The sequence below is a fragment of the Lutra lutra genome, chromosome 8 (assembly GCF_902655055.1).
Source record: "Lutra lutra chromosome 8, mLutLut1.2, whole genome shotgun sequence".
NCBI lineage: Eukaryota > Metazoa > Chordata > Mammalia > Carnivora > Mustelidae > Lutra > Lutra lutra.
Genome location: NC_062285.1, coordinates 117542724 through 117570504, shown reverse-complemented (window position 1 = coordinate 117570504; position 27781 = coordinate 117542724). Strand labels below are relative to the sequence as shown.

General features: G+C 37.8%; 1 protein-coding gene across 1 annotated transcript in view; it reads right to left on the bottom strand.

The window, feature by feature from the left end:
• The window catches only part of MRPL42 (mitochondrial ribosomal protein L42), a 32644-nt gene extending 6520 nt beyond the window's left edge, over nt 1-26124 (bottom strand). The window contains exons 1-5 of the mRNA XM_047742607.1: nt 26062-26124; nt 24308-24468; nt 18061-18124; nt 16125-16209; nt 7919-8082 (exon numbers count right to left, since the gene is read on the bottom strand). Of these exons, the coding sequence (XP_047598563.1) occupies nt 7919-8082; nt 16125-16209; nt 18061-18124; nt 24308-24377 (383 nt within the window). The 5' untranslated portion in view covers nt 24378-24468; nt 26062-26124. The remainder of the gene's footprint in view (nt 1-7918; nt 8083-16124; nt 16210-18060; nt 18125-24307; nt 24469-26061) is intronic.
• Between the last annotated feature and the right edge of the window lie 1657 nt (nt 26125-27781).

The window sequence follows — 27781 nt, the reverse complement described above, 5'->3', positions numbered from 1 at the left end:
TTAAACCCAGAGTAAGCAGAAGGAAGGAAATAACGAGGAGCAAAAATAGAAAACTGGTGCGCCTGGGTGGCTCAGTCAGTTATGCATCCAACTCTTTTATTTTTTTTTTAAGATTTTATTTATTTATTTGAGAGAGAGGGAGAGAAGGATCACAAGTAGGCAAAGTGGCAGGAAGAGGGAGAAGTAGGCTCAATCCCAGGACTCTGGGATCGTGACCTGAGCCAAAGGAAGATGTTTAATAGACAGAGACACCCAGGTGCCCCTGATCCAGCTCTTGATCTCAGCTAAGGTCTTGATGTCAGGGTCCTGAGTTCAAGCCCCAGTGTAGAGCCTACTTAAAAAAAAAAAAAAAGGAAGGAAGGAAGGAAGAGAGGAGGAAGAGACTGATGAGAGAATCAATTAAAGCGAAAGCTGGTTCTCAAAAAAATCAACAAAGTAACAATAACAAAATAACAAAGTAACAACACCAGGAATGAGAGAGATGACATCACTGCAGATTATGAAAATACTAAAAGGACATAAAGGAATATTATAAACTATGTACAAATAAATTCAACAATCTAGATAAAATGGGCAAATCCTGAAACGATCTGATACAAACCACCAAAGCTCCCTCAAGAAGAGATAAACTAAATAGTCCTATAAACTAAATAGTCCTATCTATTGAGTACGGAAGTTGAATTTGCAGTTAAAACTCTTTCCACAAAGAAAATTCCAGATAAATTCCAACATTAAGAAATAGTACCCATTCTATACATACTCTTCCCAAACACTGAGAAATAGCACCAAACCTACTCTATGTTGCAAGCATTACTCTGAAACCAAAACCAAAGATATTATAAATCTATAGATCAATATCCCTAATAAAACTGTAAAAATTCTACAACAAAATTTTAGCAAATAGAATCCAAACAATACATAAAAAAGAAACATGTATATATGAAACATATATATATATATCATCACCAAGTGAAGTTTAGTCCACAAACGAAAGGTTAGTACAACAATTTGAAGTCATTCAATATAATTCATCACATGACTAAAAGAGAAAAATGTTATGATCATTTCAACAAATACAGAAAAAAGCATCTAACAAAATTCAACATCCATTCATGATAAAAACTCTCCACATCAGGAATAGAAGGGATTTTCTCAACCTGATAAAGGGCATCTATAAAAAGAACCATATTGAAACATCACACTTAATGTTTAAAGACTCAATGCTTTCCCTCACTAAAACTGGAAAAAAAGCAATGGTGTCCATTCTTATCACTTCTATGCAACACTGTACTTGAGACTCGAAGCTGTGAAATAAGGCAAGAAAAAGAAATAAAAAGCATACAGATTATAAAAGAAGAAGTAAAACTGCCTTTATTCAATGATACCATGATCATCAACACAGAAAATCCTAAGGCATGTATTTTATTTTATTTATTTATTTATTTATCTATTTTTTCCTAAGGAATGTATTTTATTTTTATTTGTTTTAAATTTTATTTATTTATATGACAGAGAGCACAAGTAGGCAGAGAGGCAGGCAGAGAGAGAGGGGGAAGCAGGCTCCCCGCTGAGCAGAGAGCCCGATGCAGGGCTTGATCCCAGGACCCTGAGATCATGACCCGAGCTGAAGGCAGAGGCTTTAACCCACTGAGCCACCCAGGCGCCCCTCTAAGGAATGTATTTTAAAAACTACTAGAACTATTCTCAAGATCACATGCAACAACATCAATAAACAATCATATTTCTACAACAAATAAAATTATTATAAACAACAAATTTTTGGAAACTGAAATTAAAAACCCAATACTATTTATAATAGCATAAAAATTATGAAATATTTGAAGTAAATTTAACAAAAAATATAGCATACTCATACACACAATTTATATAAAACATTGTTAAGTGAAAATTTTTTAAAGATTTAAATAAATGGAGAAATATACCATTTTAATGGTCAGAAAGATTCAATACCATTAAGACAGCAATTCTGAAATTGTTCTAGAGACTGAATCCAATCTCCTTCAAATTCCAGCAGGTTTTTTGTAGAAACTCATAAGATGATTCTAAAATTTATATGGAAATGCGAAAGACCTAAGATTGCTGAGACAACTCTGAAGAAAAGAACAAATTTAGAGGACTCTGCCTGATTTCAAGACTTAGTTAACATTATTTAGCCAAACAGAATGGTATGGCAAAGATAGACAGTGGAACAAAATGAAAAGTCTAGGACCCACATATATGGTTAACTGAGTTTCAACAAAGTTAGTAGGACAATTCAGCGGCAAAAGAGAATATATTCTTTTTTGGAGATATATATATCTCCAAAAAAAATGAACCTCAACTTGTGCCCCACACCAGATATAAAAATTAACCATGAATGGATCAGAGACCTAAATGTTAGAGCTTAAATTATAAAAACTTCTAGAAAAAAAACATAGCAGAAAGTCTTAGTGACCTTTGCTTAGGCAAAGATTTTTTTTTTTAAAGATTTTATTTATTTATTTGACAGACAGAGATCACAAGTAGGCAGAGAGGCAGACAGGGGCGGGGGCAGGGGAAGCAGGCTCCTCGCTGAGCAGAGAGCCCGATTGGGGCTCAATCCCAGGATCCTGGGATCATGACCTGAGCTGAAGGCAGAAGCTTTAACCCACTGAGCCACTCAGGCACCCCATTAGGCAAAGATTTTTAAAGTAGAATGTAAAAAAGCCTGAACTAAAAGGAAAAATTTGTAACTTGGACTTTATGAAAATAATAAAAATTTTTATCTTAAAATATACTATTAAATGAAAAAGCAAGCCACAGAAAGAAAATATTTGCAAGATATTTATCTCACAAAGGACTTTGATCCACAAGTTTTACACCATAATAAGACAACAAATCTGCTTTTTAAAAATAGTCAAAAGTTTTTTTACTTTTTTTACTCCAGACCATATAATTCCATTTACATGAAATCCTAGAAAGGGAAAAACACAAAAATCTAGACATTCATGAAATTCTAAAGAGACAGGAAGGAGAGCAGTGACTGCCAAGGGTGAGGGTTAAAGGGGAAAAACTCACTGCCAAAGAGAGAACTTTTTAGAGTGATGAAACAGTCTTTATTCTGACTATAGTAGTAATCATACAATTGCATACACATTTGTCAAAACTCATCACAATGTGTACTTAAAACTGGTGAATTTTTCTGTATGTAAATTATACCTCAAAACCATCTATCTAAGAAAAGATACTTCAAAAGGAGTAAGAGGAAAACTATGAGTAGGAGACAATATTAATAATTATCATTACCGTATCATCACTGAGCATATACTATATGCTAGGCGCTTAACTCCCATGATTATATATATATTTTTAAAAGATTTCATTTACTTGTTGACAGAGAGAGAGCACAAGCAAGGGTAGCAGCAGGCAGAGGGAGAAGCAGGCTCCAGACAAAGCAGAGAGTCCCTACATGGGACTCGATTCCAGGACCATGGGATCATGACCTGAGGTTAAGGCAGATGCTTAACCAACTGAGCCACGCAGGCGCCCTTTACATTATTATATTTTATATCAAAATCATCATGTAGTATTTACCCAAAGAATATGAAAACACTAATTTTAAAAGATATGCACACCTCTATGTTTACTGCAACATTATTTACAATAGCCAAGACATGGAAGCAATCCAAGTGTCCATTTATAGATGAATAAAGATGTGGCATATATATAGAAAGAGATATAAATCTCTCTCTATACACACACACACACATATTTTTCCGATGGAATATTACTCAACCACAAAAAAAGATGAAATGTTGCCATTTGCAACAACATGGATGGATCTAGACAATATACATTGCTAAGTGAAATAAATCAGTCAGAGAAAGACAAATACCATATGATTCCACTCACGTGGAAATCAAGATACAAAACAAATGAACAAAGATAAAAAGAGACAAACCAAAAAACAGATACTTAACTGTAGAGAACAAATTGAGGGTTACCAGAGGGGAGGTGGGTGGGGGGGGGGACGATGAAATAGGTAAAGAGGATTAAGAGTACATTTATTATCCTGAGCACTGAGTAATATATAGAATTGGTGATTCACTATATTGTACACCTGAAACTAATGTAACACTGGAATTAATTAATTACTTTTTTATGCCAGGCAAATTAGGCATTATTATTTCTATTTTCTTTAATAATAACAAGATTAAATAAATAGCTAGTAACTAGCAGAGGAGATGATTTGAATAAGCCCAGTCCCCTTTATTTTTTTTTTTTTTTAAGATTTTATTTTATTTATTTAACAGAGAGAGAGAGATCACAAGTAAGCGGAGAGGCAGACAGAGAGAGAGAGGAGGAAGCAGGCTCTCCGCTGAGCAGAGAGCCCGATGCGGGGCTCAATCCCAGGACCCTGGGATCATGACCTGAGCCGAAGGCAGAGGCTTTAACCCACTGAGCCACCCAGGTGCCCCACCTCAGTCCCCTTTAAAACAAAGTTGTACGCTCAGAAAAGAGCTTGGCTTTACTGGAGTTTAAAAGGCACAAGACTGACTATAATATGAGATAGGTCTATTCATATAGGAAGAGTTTAACAGTGTTTATGGGGCATAAGGAATGAGTAAGTATAAAGAAAATTTCTACTTTACCATTCACTGCATTGTTTAAAAATACTTTATACAAGCATTTTGTATCTGTTAATAAAAACTTATTTAAAAAGATACTATATACCTGCAATTATTAAATTCATAATGAGTCCCAATCTTTTGATTGCCAGGATCTAAAAACTGTGAAATATTTAATAAAACATCCCTCTATGCACTACCTGATGTTTAAGAAGACCTCAATGACATCTAGAAATCAATACTTGAAAACGGCTTACATTAGTCCAAAATAAATATTTAGATACCAAACAAAAACTTGTTGAATGATTAGTGATCATACCTTAGCTTATTCAAAATTCTGAAAGATGATGCATCACAAGGACAATGTCTATTAGTAAAAATTTTCTTTATATACATAAGCTAGTATCTGGAGTATTTCTGCTAAACCTTATTAGGAGAGATACTGGGATAATCAACTGCATCTAATTAAAGTCTGCTTAAAATTGCAAGTGCCTGGTAATCCTGACGGGACAAGACATACCAAGAGATTAAATTAATTAGCAGTCAAAAGCTAATAAGCAATAACAAGATTAAACAAGTAAATATTTAAACATCAGGGCGCCTGGGTGGCTCAGCGGGTTAAAGCCTCCGCCTTCAGCTCGGGTCATGATCCCAGGGTTCTGGGATCAAGCCCCGCATCGGGCTCTCTGCTCAGCAGGGAGCCTGCTTCCTCCTCTCTCTCTCTCTGCTTGCTTCTCTGCCTACTTGTGATCTCTGTCAAATAAATAAATAAAAATATAAATAAATAAATAAATAAATAAATAAATAAATAAATATTGAAACATAGGTGGGATACTACACATAAAAGTCTGAGGCTAACACGCATGATTTTAAGACTCCCTAATAGTCTTCCTGCCTTTAATTTTGTTCCCTTAGAGTCCCCTTTACAGGATTTTATTAACTATAGTGATTTGGTTATACACAAAAGATGGAAGACAAGTGTAGCAATACGGAACACACAGGAAAAAAACAGGTACTGAAAGTCACAGAAGAATTTCAAGATCAGGCTTGAACTAAAATATCTAGATAATGAGACAAAATAAAATATAAACACAAGTAATGTTATGAATCATGGAAAGAAATCACAGAATACAGTAATGACATAGATATGGGGCTAAGAAATGGTTTACTAATTTGTTTCTACATACTCTAAACCCGGAGAGCATGTATAAACAAAGTGGATACTAAATATGAAAGAAAAACCAAAGGGGATATAAAACAGAAGTACCACCATGGTGGCCAAGGAATTGCAGATTTTTTTCCCTGGGAAATTAATACAGAAATATCACTTTTATTACAGAAAGATTATTAAGGGAGGAACTTTTTTTAAGACAGAAAAAGAAGAGCTATGTTTTTGTTATAATGTATTTAAAACTTTGGACAGATACCTATTTTGAAATTTCTATGAACAATGATACTGGGAATAAGACCAAGAAAATAAATGGTCACCTGGGTGGCTCAGTCGGTTGGGTGCCTGCCTTCTGCGTGGGTCATGGTCCCGGGGTCCTGGGACTAAGCCCTGCATCAGGCTCCCTACTCAGCGGGGAGCCTGCTTCTCTCTCTCCCTCTGCTGCTCCCCCATGCTCGTGCACTCTCTCTCAAATAAATTTTTAAAAATCTTAAAAAAAAGTAGACAAGTAGACCAAGGAAATTAAAAAAAAAAAAGTATAAGGGAGCATAGCATCTATATAGTAAATGTAATTAAAGCTCTTAGAATGAATTTCAGCAAGACACAGATGAGACTAGAGCCCTAAGGAATCTCTATTTTACCTAAGGATAAAAGAGGAAGTACCTTCTGACGAGAAACTAAGTAAGTAAAACAAGCTCCAGATCCATACATCCATTTGCTTTCAGAATTGCTCCCCAGCAGAAGGATCCATTGACCCTTCAGACTCAACACGACCAACAATGAGTTCATCTTCCTGTCAAACCTGTTTCCCCACATATATCAACAGCACCACCATCCACCCAAACACGTCTTCAGAAACTTGGGAGGCTGCCTGTCTCTTCCCACACTTAGCCGGTAACCTACCACTGTTGATTAAAATTCTCTTTTTCCCCCTCCTTTCTCCTTTTATTCCCTCCTGTTATCACAGTCCTTTCTTTTATTTTCCCCATTTCTATTCCCATTTCTGGCCTTTTCATTGAGATCTTCAATAAATTTCACCTAGACTATTGTAATAGTTTCCAAACAAGTCCCCCCGACTCCAAACTTTCCATATACACCTTCCATGTATCCCAAGTACGGAACCCACTTCATGATTTTCTAATGCATTAACTTTTCTTTTTAAAATCTGGTAATGAAAATAAAATCTAACTTCAGCACAACACAAACTCCTTCATAAGACTTACACTCCCTCCTCATATTCTGGGTCCCATCCAAGCTGAGCTACTTGCAATTTCCCCAGTATACCCTACGACATTCTGTTCCATCAGCCTGTGGAGCCTTTTCCCCATGGCTAGCTCCTAACCATTCTTCAAGGCTCAACTGCTTGACTTTGTTTATTTACTGTATTATCTTCTCTCCTTGACTATAAACAACTTATAAACAAGGACTGTATTTTTGATCTTCCAGCACTCAGCAGAGCAGGTGGGTGAATGTATATTCATTAATTCCATAAGCATGTCCGGCCATGAAATGTGCCAGCCTAGTGCTTAGTTACTGGTTGACTAAGTGAATAAGAACAAAGTTTGCTCAAACATAAATGATTAAAAATAGTCAGCTCTCAGTTTTGGTAGGGAATAAGACATATATAAAAGAAAGAAGAATCAAAAGAAGAAAAGTAATTAAAGCCAGAGTCAGGTGATAAGAATCCATGCAATAAAATTTGAGTATTAGCAAACGGGGCAACTAGTTTCTAAAGGAACTGAGAGCCATATACACTGCCCAATCATTTGCTGTACCACATTTTTTTTAAACAATAACTTGAAATCTGTTAAATAAATGGATAGGTGGGTTGAGAACAAGATCAATTATTTCGCAGGAAGATGAATAAAAACAGTAAATGACTTTATCACAGAACAGAAAAATTTTCAAGAATTCTTGCAAAATTCACTGAAAGGTATGGTTAAATTCCCCCACTAAAATAAAAGAAAAAATAAGTACTATTTCATTTTAGCTATCCTTTATGTACATCTAAAAATATAATTTAGTAGGTGATCATACTGGGTGTTAATTTCCCAATGCAGAATACAACCTCAGAAGTTTGTTAATGCAGGAAAAGTCATGTATTCTTTTAGTTATCAAGTGGGGGTTAAAGAAAAGAACTTACTGTCCACGAGGATACCAACGGTGCTTAGTAGTAAAGAACATTTTGCTAAGTTGTTCTATCATGGGTCCTTGCTCCAAGGGCTCATTTTTTCCTTCTAATCTGGTTTTCAGCACTTGGTCATGTGTTTCTTCATTATTATGCAGAGGATCTGGCCGAGGGATAGGCTACAAAATAATCAGTAATCAACAGGATCAAAATGTAGGTATGTTAACCAGCATTTGATTGAGTTTACAATACAATTACCATACTCCAGAATTCAGTATAGTACCTCAAGGTAGGTTAGTATGTTTTCAGAACAGAATTTTACTTAGTTGCATTATTCATTAAAGAATCAAAAACAGGGGCACCTGGGTGGCTCAGTTGGTTAAGCATCCAATTCTTGATCTTGGCTCAGGTCATGATCTCAGGACTGTGAGATCGAGCCTTGCCTTGCATGTCAGGCTCCACACTGGGTGTGGAGCCTGCTTAATATTCTCTCTCCCCACCCCTACCATCTTACACTATTGATGGGAAGGCAAGCTGGTGCAGCCACTCTGGAAAACAGTATGGTGGCACCTCAAAAAGTTGAAAATAGAGCGACCCTACAACCCAGCAATTTCACTACTGGGTATTTACCTTAAAGAAACAAATGCAGTGATCTGAAGGGGCACCTGCACCCCAATGTTTATAGCAGCAATGTCCACAACAGCCAAACTATGGAAAGAACCTAGATGTCCATCAACAGATGAATGGATAAAGAAGATGACGTGTGTGTGTGTGTGTGTGTGTGTGTGTGTGTAATGGAACATTACTCAGCTATCAAAAAATGAAATCTTCTTGCCATTTGCAACAACATGGATGAACTAGAGGGTATTAAGTGAAATAAGTCAATTAGAGAAAGACAATTATCATATGATCTCATTCATATGTGAATTTAAAAAACAAAACAGAGGATCATAGGGGAAGACAGGAAAAAAACAAGATTTGTCTTATTTACAAACCATAAGAGATTCCTAATCATAGGAAATAAACTGAGGGGTTCTGGAGGGGAGAGGGTTAGGTGATAGGTTAAGCGGGTGGTGGGCATTAAGGAGGGCACATGATATAACAAGCACTGGGTATTATATAAGATTGATGAAACACTGACCTCTACCTCTGAAACCAATAATACATTACATGTTAATTAAATTTAAATAAAAATAAATTTAAAAAAAGATCCTCTCGGGGCGCCTGGGTGGCTCAGTGGGTTAAAGCCTCTGCCTTTGGCTCAGGTCATGATCCCAGGATCCTCGGATCGAGCCCCGCGTCAGGCTCTCTGCTCAGCAGGGAGCCTGCTTCTCCCCTCTCTCTCTCTGCCTGCCTCTCTGCCTACTTGTGATCTCTGTCTGTCAAATAAATAAATAAAATCTTTAAAAAAAAAAAATCTTACGTTTAAAAAAAAAAAATCCTCTCTCCTTCTTCCTCTGCCCCTCCCCCATCTCTCTTTCCTCTCCCTCTAAAAAAAAAAAAAGAGAGTCAGAAATATTTTTCTTCTCATACCAAGTTTTGGGGTTTTTCTCCAATAATAAATTTCTCACTTACTGTTATTGTCCCCCGAATAAAAAAAAAAGCACTTATTTTTTTTTTTAAAGATTTTATTTATTTATTTGACAGAGAGAGATCACAAGCAGGCAGAGAGGCAGGCAGAGAGAGAGGAGGAAGCAGGCTCCCTGCTGAGCAGAGAGCCCGATGCGGGGCTCGATCCCAGGACTCTGAGATCATGACCTGAGCCGAAGGCAGCGGCTTAACCCACTGAGCCACCCAGGCGCCCCCCCCAAAAAAAGCACTTATTACTTTAATTTTTATTTCCCAAAACTGTAAATTTTGCCCATTATTTTTTAACTTGGAAGTTTATTGTCTCAGGTGCCTGGGTGGCTCAGTCAGTTAACCATCTGCCTTTGGCTCAAGTCGTAATCCTGGGGTCCTAGAATTGAGTCTCGCATCAGCTGCTTCTCCCACTGCCTCTGCCCTATTCTCTCTCTCTCTCTCTCTCTCTCTGTCTCTCATGAATAAATAAATAAAATCTTAGGGGGGAAAAAGTTTACAACTTCTAACCTTACTTATCATTAAAGTGAGATACAATGAAAATGGTATTTCTTTTATCCAAAGGAAACAAAAAAGTTTCAGTGTTTTCTTTTAGGTGACTGAAATGTCATCAAATGGTACTTTATGGTAATGTGAGTACTTTTTCACCTAAAGACATCAACTATTAAAAATCTCATTTCCCTCCCAATACATTTGAGTGATTATAACATAATCCCATCAGTAACCCTAGCTCATTAAAGCCTTTAAGAATCACTGTTTTGGAAAGTCAAGTCATGTATATTTTAAATATTAAATGAGAATGTATGTAACACAAGGTGGTAACATTGTCTTGCTTTATAAATACCATATATATGTATTACAATACATGAAAATACGAATTTATAACCAGAAAGAAAATAATTCAAACATAAATGTCTTTACATTCATACACTATTAATGACAACTACTCTAACCTCCCATCCCTATTAAATGTCATAGCATGTATTTATATTTGTTAGGCATATGGACATGAAAAAATAAGACTTCTTTAAAAAGCAGTATCTAAGCGGGGCGCCTGGGTGGCTCAGTTGGTTAAGTGACTGCCTTCGGCTCAGGTCATGATCCCAGGGTCCATCGAGCTCCCTGCTCAGCAGGAAGTCTGCTTCTCCCGCTGACCTCTCTACTCTCATGCTCTCTCTCTTCCATTGTTTCTCTCTACCTCTCAAATAAATAAATAAAATATTTTTTAAAAAAAAGCAGTATCTAAGCACATGAAGGGGGCACAACTGGCTCAGTACTACAGAAATGCAAAGTAACAAAAAGATATTGGAGAGAGGTAGAAGAGGAGCCAAGTCAGAGCCTTGTTACAGAGTGCAGAATATGTTCTACAAGAGATAACAAATATTACAAGGAAAGTAGGAAAGAACACATAATAAAGAGATAAACCTTAAAAATAGATCTTGAGGGGCGCCTGGGTGGCTCAGAGCCTCTGCCTCTGGCTCAGGTCATGATCTCAGGGTCCTGGGATCAAGCTCCAGGTCAGGTTCTCTGCTCAGTGGGGAGCCTGCTTTCCCCTCTCTCTGCCTGTCTCTCTGCCTGCTTGTGATCTCTCTCTCTGTCAAATAAATAAATAAAGCCTTAAAAAAAAAGATCTTGAGGGTAATTGGGTGGCTCAGTCAGTTAAGCATCTGCCTTTGGCTCAGGTCATGCATGATCCCAGGGTCCTGGGACGGAGTCCTGCATCAGGCTCCCTGCTCAGCAGAGAGTCTGCTTCTCTCTCTCCCTCTGCTCCTCCCCCTGCTTCTGTGCGCTCTCTCTCTCTCTCTCTCTCTCTCTCTCTCTGGTTCTCTCTCAAATAAATAAAATCTTTTTTTTTTTAAGATTTTATTTATTTATTTGACAGAGATCACAAATAGGCAGAGAAGCAGGCAGAGAGAGAAGGGGAAGCAGACTCCCTGCCAAGCAGAGAGCCTGATGTGGGGCTCAATCCCAGGATCCTGAGATCTTGACCTGAGCCGAATGCAGAGGCTTAACCCACTGAGCCACCCAGGTGCCCCTCAAATAAATAAAATCTTTAAAAAAATAAAAATGGATCTTGAGAAACCAGATTATGAAAGGTCTTCAAAGTTAGACTTGTAAGTAACAATTGGGAGTAAGCAGAAATAAGGAACCACTTAGTGTGGGAGGGAATGAGGAGGTAGTATAATAAATAGGTTAAGAACTTGAGCTTTGGTCTCTAATTCTACCACTTACTAGCTCTGTGACCATGACAAGTTATTTAAGCTCTTAATTTCCCTTTCTGTAAAATCAGAGAAATAATACCTACCCAAAAGGGCTTGGTGAGGATCACATGAAATAATAATATATGGTATGCTTAGCTGTCCCTTGTACTCTTAATTAAGAGTTCAATAATGGTAGGTAGCTACTAAGATTTCTTTAAGGCCTCAAATAGGAGAGAAGTGATATAAATTTACTTTTAAAAAAAAAGTTCTCCTTAGGCATTTACAGTAATTAAAAGATTATCATTTGTATGTAAAGTGAAATATAAGTTAAGTGTCTTTGCAAGTTACTATGAGACCCTCAGAGGTCTAACAAACACAAGTTTAGAGCCTATAATAGTTTTCTCTATTTTAGGTGACTGTACTTGTTGCTAAAGATCAAAGTTTTCAGTATTATCAAAAGTTAAATTGTTTTCAAGTATTCATAAATGTTCCATTGTCTCTATTCCTATTCCCAAGCAGGCTCAATTCTAATACATCACAAATTCTCTCTGCTTTGTATGATTAAAAATACTTCTTTTTCAGGCACATAGATAAAAGATACTGGAATTAATGGATTCTTCAAAGTCTATACCAAGAGCCTCTGGTTGATTCAGAATTGATTTTTAGGTGGTATTTGATCTCCTTGATCAAACTTCAAAGGAAGGATACATGACTATTTCAGTAAAAAGGAAAAACTAAAATAAAACTGTCAACTTTAAGAAACATTCAGAACTGTCATCCTGAATTTTCCTTGTTTCTCTTAAGAATTTTCAAAATTTGACTTTTGAAATTTTCCACCAAATCAGCCACTAAAAAGAATTGCTTAGTACTTGCATTTTAATAGTATTATTTTTTTTTTTTAAGATTTTTATTTATTGGGGCGCCTGGGTGGCTCAGTGGGTTAAGCCGCTGCCTTCGGCTCAGGTCATGATCTCAGGGTCCTGGGATCGAGCCCCGCATCGGGCTCTCTGCTCAGCAGGGAGCCTGCTTCCTCCTCTCTCTCTACTTGCCTCTCTGCCTGCTTGTGATCTCTCTCTGTCAAATAAATAAATAAAATCTTAAAAAAAAAAAAAAGATTTTTATTTATTTGACAGACAGAGATCACAAGTAGGCAGAGAGGCAGGCAGAGAGAGAGGAAGGAAAGGAGGCTCCCTGCTGAGCAGAGAGCCCGATGCGGGGCTCGATCCCAGGACCCCGGTATCATGACCTGAGCCAAAGGCAGAGGCTTTAACCCACTGAGCCACCCAGGTGCCCCTAGTACTTGCATTTTAAACTTTCCAAGTCACTATTTTTGCCCCTGGTATATTATCTTTATTTTCCTAAACAAGAAATCCTAAGTTCTAGAAAAACACTTTTAGAATATTAGTACTTTTAATAAAATATATACTCAGCAAAAGAAGTACGATCTTTCTACCTGGATCTGTAGTAAACAATCAACATGTTTTAAATTAGCAGAAAACCAAAGATGCAAATCATCCTAACTTTCTTAAAGCCAGTCTCAGTAGTTATTTCTACATATGACCAGGATCTTTGTATGCAGTATGCTTTCTAGGGCCTAAAGAATCAAAGGGCACACTGGAGTTGCAGCAGCCCTACCTCCTTAAGAAAAGAAAAAAATTAAGACTAAACTTCAAGTCATGTTGAAGGGTATTTATTTATTATCATGTACTATCTGCATGAGATTTGTAAATCTAGATTCAAAAAGAACACACTGTATTCTAAATTCTAACAATACTGTGTTTGCAAGAATGTTTCTTATTGTGCAGCCTAATCTACAATTTATTACTTGAGCAACAAAAAAATTCCATGCCTCCCCATGTGAATGTCTCTTAGCCCTAAAACAGAAAACCCATAAGCATGAAGAAAAGAGGAACAAAGTTATTCATTTAATCAACAAATATTCAGTGTACATTTACCAAGTATAGGTGTTATTCCAGATGCTAAGGATATACCAGAGAACAACAGAGAGGCGCCCTCATGGAGCTTACATTTTAGTGATGGGAGATAGACAGAAATACAAGAAAGTACCTATTGTGCCAGAAATGATACAAGCTATTGGGAAAAGACAATAGCTTGGAAGGAGTCCAGCCACAGGGGTACTACATTAAGCCCGGAGGTAGGAGCCTGCCTAATGTACCTGAAGAACAGCAGGGAGGCCAGTGTGGTTAGCAGTGGAATGATGACATGTAAAGTGATAGGAGCGATCTTCCAGACGAGAGAGAGAGAGAGAGAATAAAAGGAAAGAAGGAAGGAATACTGATGACATGGGAAAGGAGACAACTGCTACAATGGGAGTGCAATGGAAAAAAAGGAACCAGGGAACTGGACATGTATGCAAGGGAGTGATTACAATGATGGACCATGGAATCTATGCCAGGCAAGGAGAGAAGTGAGAATGCGTGAGATGCATGAGGGCTAAGAAAAAGTGCTTTGATCAATGGATGCAGGTATCAGTACGGAGATGAAGAATTCTTGGAGCTGGGAGACTGGGGGAGCTGGTAGGAAGCTAGTGGAATTCTTGAAATCTAGACTGGCAGGAAGGAGGAGCAGGTATTTGCGTCTAGAACATCTCTAGAGTAAAGCAGTGGGAGTGGGGGCTGAAGCAGGGAAAAAGATGAAGTGAGAGGTCAGGGCACTAAATTATATCCATTTACTGCAATAATAAAGAATTAGGATGGAAACAGTATCGGAGGGAGTGATGGTACCTCTACAATCTAAGGAAGAGTGGAAGGATTGGGGGAGGAGAAGTGAACTGAAGGATGGTAGGTAACAGCAATAAAAAAAGGGAGCAGAGGCGCCTGGTTGGCTCAGTGGGTTAAGCCTCTGCCTTCGGCTCAGGTCATGATCTCAGGGTCCTGGGATGGAGCCTCGCACTGGGCTCTCTGCTCATCAGGGAGCCTGCTCCCCCTACCCCTCTGCCCACCTCTCTGCCTACTTGTGATCTCTGTCAAATAAATAAATAAAATCTTAAAAAAAAAAAAAGGAGCAGATGGTATAGTTTAATGATACAAACTACAAAGCCAGAAAATTGTTAGGGAGGAGGAAAAATGGTTTGCATATGACAACAAGGAGCTAGAGGGATCCCTACTTCCCCTCTAGGTCTAGTAGTAAAAGGGAATAGGGAAGAAACATCAACTACTTAAAAACCTGCTGGGGAAGTAATGGCCCCAGGGTCCAATAAGGTTTCTGTCAGAGACAGAGATGAAGGCAAAATTCTGGAAGTTAATGTGATGAGAGATTTTAATGATGATAGGGAGTGCTAAAAGTAAAGTAGAAAGTTTAGACAGGAAGGAAGGATAGGAAGAGTGTCAGATTCAGGAATGTAAAAAACTATACATGGATGAAAGTCTGGAAGCTAAGAAATGACTTTGTTATTATGGCCTTGGTATAACCACTAAAAGAGAGATAAACCATGTAACCAGAAATATAATACAAAATAACAATGGAGGAGGACACAATATAGCACGAGCTGGAGTATTTACAAGCCAAAAGTCAGTGATTTATGCTTATTTTCTACACACTGCCCCAAGAAATGAAACAAAAGAGGTACTGAATTATTGCCTATGATATGTGGCTAGAATACAAAGTAGGCAGACAAAATGATGAAGTTAAAAAGGGAATAAAAACTAGCAAAATAAAATTAAGCTCTTTTCTCAAATCTACCACTATTCTGGCCCTAATGATGATTTTTAAAAATAGCTACCGCTAGATGCATCATGCGATGATTTGAATTATCTAATTATTTTCTCCTCAAAGAGCAAATCAAACATTACCAAAAATAGTAAACTATGCCTTAAAAACATAGAAGGAAGCATTTCAAATATAAAATAAGAAAAAGACTTGGGTCAAGCTAAAATAAATTGTACTGAAAACAAAACCAAAACTTCCTCTATCTCATGCTTGGCTTCTGAAGAAATATGGAAAAAATTAAACTAGTCCTTAAAATATATGCCCATGTTGGAAAAAACTGGGGAAAAAAAAAAAAAAAAGAAATTCACCAAACACTGAAAGGATTATCAGAACCAATACAATATAAAAGGTATAAAACAGCATGCCAAAATACAAGTTTTTCATGATTTATTAGTTTAAAATATAAGGTAGTATGGGACAGTATGTTTTGTATATCTGTACTAGTCAAAAATCATCTATCAGATTTTAGACCAAAAAACTGATGCCATAACTGTGTTTAAATGGTTCACTCTGTGTACCGAAAAAGTCTTTATTTAAAGAAAGAAGACGAAAAAGATAGGAGAAAAACTGAAATAGTAAAATAAAAACAAAACAAAAAAGATCTAATCCAAATAAAGGAAAACAAACAATTCCATTCTCTTTGGATACGGTTAAGAAAATGTGAATATTTCTAACAGCAAATTATAAATTACAAGAGATTTTCTTATACATACTTGTGTATGTTCATATGGAATGTCCACAGAAGGGTGGTAGCACACTATTGTCCTGCCATCAGATGTCAAAGCAAGCTCTACTTTGCTAAAAAAAAAGAATGTTTTAGAAACAGAGTTATATTGTATTCAAGGCAGAATGATTTTCTTAGAGATAAAATTAATTAATCATAAGTCCCTGAAGAACATATGCTATGGCACTGGACTGGCAGACCTGGTACCCCTATCATAGGGGACAACTCAGACCATCCCACAAAATACGTCAGCTTAACTACCACAACAAACCGTTAATGCTTAAGCCACTATTTTACCTATTTGTTTTTAGACTACCCAGATCTTTGGAAGGGATCTTCATGTTTACTCATCAGTATTATTAGACCTTTTTTCCTTATCTAAAAACTACCCTCATGGCACCTCCGTGGCTTAAGTTGGTTAAGCGTCTGCCTTCAACTCATGTCCTGATCTTGAGGTCCTGGGACTGAGCCCCACCTTGTGCTCCCTGCTCAGCTGGGAGGCTGCTTCTCCCTCTCCCTCTGCCTCCCACCCTGCTCATGCTCTCTCTAATAAATAAAATCTTAAAAAATAAAGACTACTTTCAAAAAGCTGTAAGAAGTATATTATTTTGTTGAATTATTAGAATTAAACATCAGCAAAGTGCATAATCTTCCAATCATAAAGACTGCAGCTGAACCCTTTTTCTAGATCAAGTGCCTTCTCCAAGTGCCTTTGGCGGAACAGTACAGCTGTAAGCAGCCTCCCGTAGTAAGAGTTCTTCAGTCAAATAAATTTGAGAATTACTGAACACTATCCCTTCCCTCCATTAATATCCCTCAGAAAGTCACATTTTGGGCAATACTCCTCTAAATATTTTTTCAAGGAATACTCTGGCTGGATCTCATTCAGGTACCAACTGACTAAGACTGTATTTCAAAGATCCTAGCAATTACAATTATACTTAAATCCATGTGCATTCTAAGGAGCACAACTTTCAGTTTTCATTAACCTTATAACAATGTTCTCTAGATGTCTATAAATTTAAGTTTCTAGGTTTTCAATACTAGCCAGATTTGCACTAGATCTGCAATCACTACAGCATATTTTCGCGAACAAAGGACACGGTATTAGGTTGTTTCACCATGATTTTAAGATCAAACAGCATAACACAGCTATAATGAACATTTAATGTATCAAGTGATTTCTGATGAAGAATGGAGTTTCACATGATACAAAAAACACTTCTAAGACTCAATCTTTTTAGGTTTAAAAAAGTGGTACCTATTACCTGGTCTAATTTCATTGCTATCTTAGTACTTACTAAATATACACCTAAAATTCAAATTAAAACTAGTGTCAAGAGGGAAGAAAATATACTTTTACTAAAATTTGAAATAAAAACATCATAGCTTAAGAAAGTATGCTGCAGTTTCTGTACATCAGACTCTATTACAGAGAAGAAAACAACATCTTATTCATATATTACGCCTAGTTCTTAATATAGTGACTAGAATTGAATAAGTATCAAATAAATTGTGACTGAATCAAATTATTTGTAATTTAGGGTTATTCACCATCAAACAAAAGATGAGATAAATAACTGCTTAAGCTAAAAGATAGAAACCCCAAGAGAAAAAACTATAAAAACTAATTAACTTTTCTAAAAAGCTAAAGAACGCTTTGGGATAAAAGACAACATTTCTAACAGCATGTCTGTCTTAACAACAAATTAAGGATTCACTAAAACACAATGGTAATGATTTTTATTTAAAACATTTATGAGCCCAGATACTGTGTAAATAAGGCCATTGAAATGATTTTTAAATACAAAATTAAAGAATAATCAGAAAAGAAAGCAGAACATACCAAAAACAAGAAATAAAATTAAATCATTTCAGATACAACTAACAGACTGTCATTTTTCCAATTGAATTTAAATACATACCAATTATAGTCATCTGGTAGAGGAGAATATGTAGATTTATGACAAACACAATATAAAGCTCCGTCTGCAAAAACCGCAAGCAGCAAAATGGATTTAGTTAATCTGAGCATATGTTCTCATATATTCACTCAACCAATATTTACTGCGTTTACTAGGAAACAGAGCTGTATAGAGACCAGGGATTCAACAAGATCTAGTCCCTGCTCTCAGAAAGGGTGAAAATCTGGTGAGAGACAAGTAAACAAACAATTCCAAAATAAATGACAAGCCCTGTTAGGAAGGGTAGGCACTGGGAGAGGGCACACAGACAGGTTACAAAATAGGACTGTGCAGGTTTAAGCACACCTTTCCAGTGAAGATGAGGTTTAAGGTGGGGCGCCTGGGTGGCTCAGCGGGTTAAAGCCTCTACCTTCGGCTCAGGTCATGATCCCAGGGTCCTGGGATCGAGCCCCACATCAGCAGGGAGCCTGCTTCCCCCCCTCTCTCTCTGCCTGCCTCTCTGCCTACTTGTGATCTCTCTCTCTCTGTCGAATAAATAAATAAAATCTTAAAAAAAAAAAAAAAAGATGATGTCTAAGGTGCTCTGAAGGATGGAGGGATAAGCAGGAGTTGGTAGGGGTGAGTACAATGTGCCTTCCAGGAAGTTACAAGTGCTAAGGATCAGAGGAATACAGGAACTATTTAGGTATTCTAAAAACTTGTAAAAATAAATAAATAAATAAAAGCTTTTGTGAGACCAGGTGCATAGTTCACAAAGGGAGAATGGTAAGTGACGAAATACAAAATAAACTGTTCAAATTTAACTTTTCTTAATCAAAATGCTCACATTTCAAAGCATATTTTCCTTTTTTTTTTTTTTTTGGTGCAAAATGGTGGTTTATTAAAGCACGGGGACAGGACCCGTGGGCAGGAAGAGCTCCTGCCGCATATTTTCCTTTTTAAGAATACCTGCAAATTCAAGAGCCATAATTACTTTAAGTTTCTCCTATGTTCAGAGAAACAGTGCTCCTTTAAATACAAAGAAAAAAATGTAAATGTAGCTCAGGACAGTTAAAAATGGTTCTGAACAGAGGAGGCCTCCCCCATCCATGTTTTTGCTTTCTAGAGTCTCAGTTACCCAAGGTCAACCGCAGTCCAGAAGCAGATGAGCCTCCTCCTGACACAGTGTCAGGTCAGCAGTAACCAAACTATACCACAACGCTACGTCATTCACCTTGCTTCATCTTATCACATAGACATTTTATCTCACATTATCACAAGAAGGGTGAGTACAGGACAATAAGGTATTTTGAGAAAGACCACATTCACATAATTTTTATTACAGTACATTGTGAGAATTGTCCTTTATTGTTATTAATTATGGTTGTTAATCTCTATTGTGCCTAATCAGTAAATTTAAGTTTATCACAGGTATGCATGTATAGGAAAAAACATAGTATATATAGGGTTCAGTACTATCCACAGTGTCAGGGGTTCACTGGGGGTCCTGGAATGTAACCTCTGTGGATAAGGGTGAGCTACTGTATGTGCCGGCTAAAGCCAAGGATCAACTTCTCTCAACTGAGCCTCTTGCTCCACGGTATGGAATGCAATCTCTATTTTGTTCAAACACCACTCATCCTTCAAAGTCTAATGCTACTCTTCTATGAAGTCCTTTTTCCCTTTCCTTCCCCACAACTCCCACCACCTATGTCCCAAAACCTATGCCTCATACCACATTGCTATACCTTCCTTGTGGTCTTTTTCTTTCCTGCTTCAGTTATTTATATGTTATCAAAGATGTGTAAATAAGATACATTTTCCATCTTTGTATACTCCTCCCTTCCCCAGGACTGCATATAAAGGTCTAAACATAAATTCTTACTCCAAAGCATAAAAAGTGCCTTAACAAAACTCACTTTTATCATAAAAGATTGCACAGCAAAATGTCAATCCCAAAATTCTATTGATGTAATACAATAAAATAAAAAGAATTAGAAATTTAACCTCATCTCTCAAAAGATTTGATTTTCAATGATCTGTGCTAATACAGAGAGAAGCATTCAGCATGACAAGTCAGAGGATGACGTAAACATCATTTACACTTATTTTCTTCACACTGTTGGGAATCTTCTCAATTACGTATGAATTAATACTAAAAGAAGTTTGTAGTCTCTGAATATAAACCAGCTAGGTGATATACATTCACTGAAAGAAACAGGGTTGGGTTGGGTGGCAGAGGCAGGACAGATAGAATTAAGTGTTTTTAAAATAGGTAGGAGAGAAAACTCAAGACAACAGTATTTCAGTTCAGTAAGAAACTGTTAAATTTCTACCCTGTACTTACACAGATATCTGTTTGTACCCTCATCACATACGTAACATTCTATGTCATATTCAGTTGTTTCTTTTTTCCATAAACATCTGTTTCGCCTACAAGTGTAGATAAATTCCTTAAGGCCAGGAACCACACCTTGATCATGACTCTCTCCCTTACAGTGGTTACTAACAGAGAAGCAACTGCTGAACTGCCTCTAAAACGCTAACTCATTCACAATTAGTACATAGTTAGAGATATTCATCTGACACTTTATCAAGAGAAAAACTCTAAATATGATAAATATCAGGGTTTTTAAATATATAATTAGAATTGGGGCACCTGGGTGACTCAGACTGTTAAGCGTCTGACTTTTGATTTCAGCTCAGGTCATGATCTCAGGGTCCTGAGATTGAGCCCAACATCAGGCTATGTGCTCAGTGGGGAGTCTGCTTGGGATTCTCTCTCTCCCTCTCCCTCTGCCCCTCCCCACACATGGGCGCATGCTCTCTTGCTCTCTAATAAATAAGTAAACCTTTTTTAAAAAAGAATGCCAAAGTTAACATTAGTCAACTCAATTTATCAAAAAGAACTTCAATGAGTCAGCTCTCCATAACTTACAGGCTATTCTTTTTATGTACACACATGTTTAACTGCTTTTTGATAAGATCTATAAAAACTGACAGTCCTGGGGTGCCTGGGTGGCTCAGTAAAGCATCTGCCTTCAGCTCAGGTCATGATCCCAGGGTTCTGGGATGGAGCACCACATGGGGCTCCCTGCTCAGCGGGAAGCCTTCTGCTTCCCTTCTTCCGCTTCCCCTCTTCCACTTCCCCTGCTTGTGTTCCCTCTCTCACTGTCTTTCTCTCTCTCTGTCAAATAAATAAATAAAATCTTAAAAAAAAAAAAAAACCTGACAGTCCCACTTAACCTTCAAATACTCAATATTTTAAGTTATTACAGGAAAGAATATACAGCACAAAGTGTATTCAACTAAATAAGATGGGAAGACCCAAGTTTCGATCACAGCTCTCATCTACCAGATATACAACCTTGGGTAAGTTTCTGAGGGGTCAGAGAATTTAAGTTCCTTCATCTTCATAAAACACCTACCATGTAGTATTATTCAATGTTGCAAAATTCAAAGTTGTAAAGATCAAATGACTTAGTATGCTTAAAAACATGTAAAATATTCCCTACATTCCCATTGTTGATTGCATATTTTGGAAGGTTTTAAATGTTCCTTTTGGCATATGGGAGGCCTTTTTATTTCTGCTCACTGAACTTTCTCCCTTTTGCTTTGCCTCTAATCTTACTGTTCTTCCTTTTCATATGAGGTATCAGTAACAGTAATTCTACTTTACCTTCAATAATAGTAATGATAGGACTTGTGGAGAATAAGGGGCTTCAGGATACAAGAAGTTAGGCAGTCACTGAATATTAGGATGACTGAGTAATAATGCAGTAATTTTCTGGGGTAGCCTAAATTAATTCGTAGTTAACTAGATATTTTGATAACACCAGTCCATTCCAATCAGTTCACAAACATTTATCATCTACCATGTATGAGAGGTACTAAGGAAACCAAAATAAATTAAACATTACAAATTTATAATCTAGTCGGTAAAGTATACATAGATAATTTTCACTTATCCTGGGGCAGATTAACTGGTTTTCAGATTGACCTCAGTGATGGCTAATTGCTACATGAACTAGGAAAAAATGATTAGGTCTGATTTATCATCAGCCGTGAGGTTGGGTTCTAGTCAGAGCCAAGCAGAGGACAAGCGGAAGTCTCTCTCCCAATTCTCAACAACAAAAATACTCCTAAATGATCAAGAACTGACTACTGTTTTGTTTTGTTCTCATTTTTGTTTTTTAAGCGATGGGGAGAGAGAGAAAGAGAGAGAAAGGAGGGGAGAGGGAGAAAGAGAATCGTAAGGAGCCTCCACACTCCACAGAGCCCAATGTGGGGCTCCGTCTCACAACCCTGACACCCTGAGCCAAAGGGGTGCGTGGGTGGCTCAGTAGGTGAAGTGTCTGCCTTAGGCTCAGGTCACAATCCCAGACCAGCCCCGCACAGAGCCAGCTACTGGGTTCCCTACTCGGTGGGTAGTCTACTTCTCCCTCTTCCTCTGCCCCTCCCCCTCCATTTGTGTTCTGTCTCTCACTTTCTCTCTCAAATAAATAAAATCTTAAAAAAAAAGAAATAAAGTCAGACGCTTAACCAACTGAGCCACCCAAGGACCCCCTGATTTTAGTTTATATCTAGTCTCATAACAATTTCCTCCTTAATTCACTTGATTAATTATACTTAAACCTTTTACCTCAGTTTTCAACTCTTTACCCCTAATTCAATAAACATTCAATTACAAATGGCAATAAATAGGAAACATGAAGGAAGAGATTAAGGTCAGCCAGAGATGTGTAAAAAAAAGTTGGCTAGTGCAACTGAAGAAAAAGCAAACCGATTATTACACTCTAACCATATCTGCTTTAGATATGGAAGAAGAGAGTTCACAGAGGAAAGGGAGAGTGAAAGCAATACTGGTTGGGAAATAAGATTTTAATAGTCTATTTATTTATATGGGTCAATGTTTTGACTATCAAACATGTATCCCTAGGCTTTGAAGAAAATATTAGACCATGCACATTTCTTCAGAAAAGTACAAATTATATATTACATAAATTATAAATTTATTTTTGGGGGGCACCTGGGTAGCTCAGTGGGTTAAGCCTCTGCCTTCAGCTCAGGTCATGATCTCAGGGTCCTGGGATCCAGCCTCGTTATCGGGCTCTCTGCTTGGCAGGGAGCTTGCTTCCCCCTCTCCCTCTCTGCCTGCCTCTCTGCCTACTTGTGATATTTCTCTCTCTCTGTCATAAATAAATAAAATCTTTAAAAAAATTTTTTCTTTTTTTTTTAAAACTAGGTGCCATGCCCAACACAGGGCTTGAACTCATGACCCTGGGACTGAGAGTTGCACACTCTGCTAACTAACTGAGCCACCCAGATCCCCCTATAAATTATAAATATTTTATATACTATTAAATATAAATTTTTTTGTTAAATATAAGCATACATACATATTTTTAAATGGCTAAGGACAAAGAAAATACAAACTTAAATCCTAAATATTAGCAATGATTTTTGTAAGATGGAATTGTAAATTTGCCCTTTACTTGCTAATATTAAGGACTACTAAAAAAGCGGTATGTGAAAACATAATGAATGTAAAGTGATTCAGAAAGTTCCTCTTTGTCAATCCCTCACTTGCCCTCAGCTAAATCCCACTAGTGGTATATACAGAAAACCTTTTTGGTCCAAACCTTTTACTCTGTATATATATATATCTGTGTGTGTGTATATATACACACACACACACACACACACACACACACACACACGTATATGGTAGGTCTTTTTTTTTTTTTAATATTTTATTTATTTGACAGAGAGAAATCACAACAAGGCAGAGAGGCAGGCAGAGAGAGAAGATGAAGCAGGCTCCCTGCAGAGCAGAGAGCCCGATGCAGGGCTCAATGAGGGGCTTGATCCCAGGACCCTGAGATCATGACCTGAGACGAAAGCACAGGCTTTAACCCACTGAGCCACCCAGGTGCCTTGGTAGATCATCTTTTAAATGCACAAATGGGATCATACAATAAATACTGTTCTGTGACACACTTTCCCCCCTTCTATTTAGAGATCTTTTCATGTTGATGACAGCTGTTTGATACAAAGATGTGCCAAAAACTTATCCATCCCCTTTTGAGAGCCATTTAGACTTTCTCCCCTTTCCCATCATTGCAAACACTCCCATTAAGAGGCTTATACAATAACTAAACACTTCTTTTTTTTTTTTTTTTGGCCTAACAAATAAATACTATAAATTTTCTACAGTGAACATGGGTTTCTATATTTGAAAAATTTCAAACATTGAAAAAAAGCTCACTTTGAATTGGAAATAAATGTTTCCAGAGAGTTCTGTTTGATATCACCCATTTTACTGCTGCTAACGCCATGATGAATCAAAATCCTTATCGGGTGGTATGAGAGAAGATGATTTGAAGAGAAACCGATTTTAAAATCTTCAAGGTATTTCTATTTTCATTCCTATATAAAAGATAAAAAAAAAATTAGTACTACCTATGATAAGTTAAAATGATACAATATATTGAATGCTACCAGAACAAGAGGAATTGCTAGCTAGAACTACAGTCACAAGAAAAAGTTCTAAACAACTTTCCATTTCCATGTGATATATGACAAAAAACAACACCAAAATAAAAGACCTAAAGCCCTGGAACTATGTCCATTACTATTTTTCTGAAATGAAAACTTCTCAGCACCTAGTGTAGTTCTTTCCACTTAATGAGCACTCAGGAAATGTGTAATTCTGCTTAGAAACAGTCACTCACACATGCTACACTAAGCACCCTCCTTCATAATGCTAAAGTGTCTGTATATAGCCTCTCAGGTACCATACACAAGATCTTATTACATCACTTGAAGTAGGATTGTTTCTAATTAAATTAAATATTAAACAAGGTCTATCCTTTACCTATTAAACACCGATTTAGAGGAACACATATAAACACTAAAGTCCCAAGTAAAATTTCACCCTCTTATATATGTATAAGGTTTTTTAACTTTGCAATGTGCTTTCACTACCATTTCATTTTACTCTACTGATCATGACAGGTATCTTTATTTCATTCATGAAAAAAATGAAGTACAAAATTTAAATGATTTGCTTCCAAGAACTTTACAGTCAGTCACTTATAAGCTGGGAAACTTCGGGCAAGTCATTAATTAAACGACCCTTTGTTTCTTCACGGTAAAATGGGGAAAACAACCATAACCTCCATGGTTTTTGTCAGTAAATGACTTATAACCATTGCTACATCCTTTGTTTTTAATCCGCCTCGATGATTTTTCATTCCCTTCTCGCCAACAGTGATAAAATGGAATTGGGACATAGGCCTCGTAGTCTTATTTATTAGACTAAATTATGCAGCGCGATTCCTTGCACCGTCGGTACATTTGCACTACTTTCCCTGAGTTCATACAGCGTGGTTTTACAGGTTATAACCTCGCTGCCTATACATTATATGCTCTTTCACAAGTCTGTGAAGTAGGCATCTCCATTTTATATACTGAGAACCTGAGGCTCAGAGAGGTCAAGCGATTTACTGCCCACCATACTACTGCTTTATAGGTTGCATAGGTGGAACGCAAACTCATAGCTTCTGACCACGAACCAAGGAACAAAATATCTGGGGGGACCTTAGGTCCCCTCAATCACGGCAGCTGGAAGGTCAGATTACTTACTCCAGGGATAGAAATTCAGACAGTAGATTCCTTGGCCCATAATTCAACCCCGAAGCAAAAGCTGCGGAGAGCCTCAAAGCATCCGCGGTTTGAGAAACACGCTACCATGCGCGTCGGGACTAGCACCCAGGGACAGAACCGAAAGACCTGGATTGGAGAGGTCCCCAAGCGATCAGCCCAGGCACGAGGGGAGCCCCACAGGAAGGGCAGGGCCATACGCCAACCCTTCTGCAGGACGAACCCAGAATGTTGAAACTAGGGGCTCTACCCAGCCAGGGACGACAGGTAGGAGACATCGACATCTCCCCGTAAGGATTCTGGACCTGCCTAGCTTCTAGAGACTCCTTGACCGGAGAAAGAGAGGGCACCAGTTACCTGACAGCCGCTCACCACGAGCCCGCCATTTTACCTCAATCCGGGTCCTAGAAGACACCGTCTCACGCGCCTCCCTGGCCCGCGGGGCACTCTGGGAAATGTAGTCTCCGCGGGAAGAGCTCCGGGTGGAATCGTGAGGGCGGGATTCACTATATTTGTTCTGTGTTTAGTTGTAGCTGTTTGCTTCAACCTTACCTCAAAAACAACACAAAGTCACTGCCCCACGCACACATCCTTAGAAAGTGACAAGCACTATCTTTTTAAAAACTTTATACAAATTATTAGAGGAGCTCAAGGCCGATCCTTGGTGGGTAAGCTAAGGGTTCCTGCGCGGGGGAAGAAGTAACTTCAGAGAAGCACTGAAGGCTGGTGGGGTTGGATTTGACTTTTGACACAGGGAAGTGGGGAGGCCCTTCCACCTGAAAGCCCAAAACTGTGTTCTTAGAATTATACTGGCTATTCATTAGGAGAGGAAGAAAATGTGCAAAATCCTGGACACTGCCTTTTGTTTTGTGAGGAGAGAAAGCCCCTGGGCCTTTGCACTTCCGGTTCTCTTTGCCAGCAATGCTTTTCTCTCACCTCTTTTCATGACAACTGCCTTATTTCATACAGGTTTTGCTCCGATAACATCTCGGAGAGGACCATATCAGTGGGTGCCTCAGCTGTTAGGCATCTGCCTTGAGCTTGGATCATGATCCCAGGGGCTTCCGGATGGAGTCCTGCAATGTGCTCCCTGCTTGGCAGGAAGCCTGCTTCTCCCTCTCCCACTTCCCCTGCTTGTGTTCCCTCTCTCACTGTGTCTCTGTCAAATAAATAAAGTCTAAAAAAAAAAAAGAAAAGAAAGAAAGAAAGAAAAAGAACTTCATCTGCTCTTAACCCATTGCTCTCCTTTATTTTTCTTCATAACATTTACCATTATGCAACATTCTATTATCATTTGTTTCTTTGCTTAATGTCTGTTCTTATGCTGGAATGCAAGCTCAATGAAGGCAGGAACAAGTACATATCGTGTTCTATACTCTGCATAAACCCAACATGTAGGACTGCATTTGGCCCCATTGTAGGCCTCTAATATTTGTTGAATGAATGAAACAATAACCCTGCAGATATCCAAAACAATAGATGATTGACTGCTGAAGCAGCAGTTTAGCCTGGAATTCCTTTCCTAAATGATTTGCAAAAATCAACTGACATATCTACATTTTTCTGAAAAGAATTCATAACTTTTATCATGTATTCAAGGGGGACAATAAACTCCTTGAAAGTCAAGGGCCATGTGATTTGAGTGCCTGAGTGGCTCAGTTGGTTAAGTGTCTGACTCTTGATTTTTAGCTCAAGTCTTGATCTCAGGGTCGTGAGTTCAAGCCCTGTTTTAAGTTCCACGCTGGACTTGGAGTCTACTTAAAAATCAAAAATAAAAACTTAAGGCCATAATCCTGAGTGGTTAATATTGAAAATAAATGGATGTAATATAAGTTCACAGTAAAGAAAAATAAATGTGAGCTGCTTTGGTGTCTTGCCCTACTTCTACAGAATACCAAGCTTGTTCTACTACTAATCTTAGGGCCCATGTCTGTCCTTTCTAATCTTGTCCATCCTTCAAAGCTGTCTTGTAATGTCTCTCTGAACTATGTTGTAGGAAGAGACAGAGAGGAGAAACAGACTTGAATGAACAATCAACTGGACTTGTTAAACATTTGTTATGCAATGCAGAAGAGGA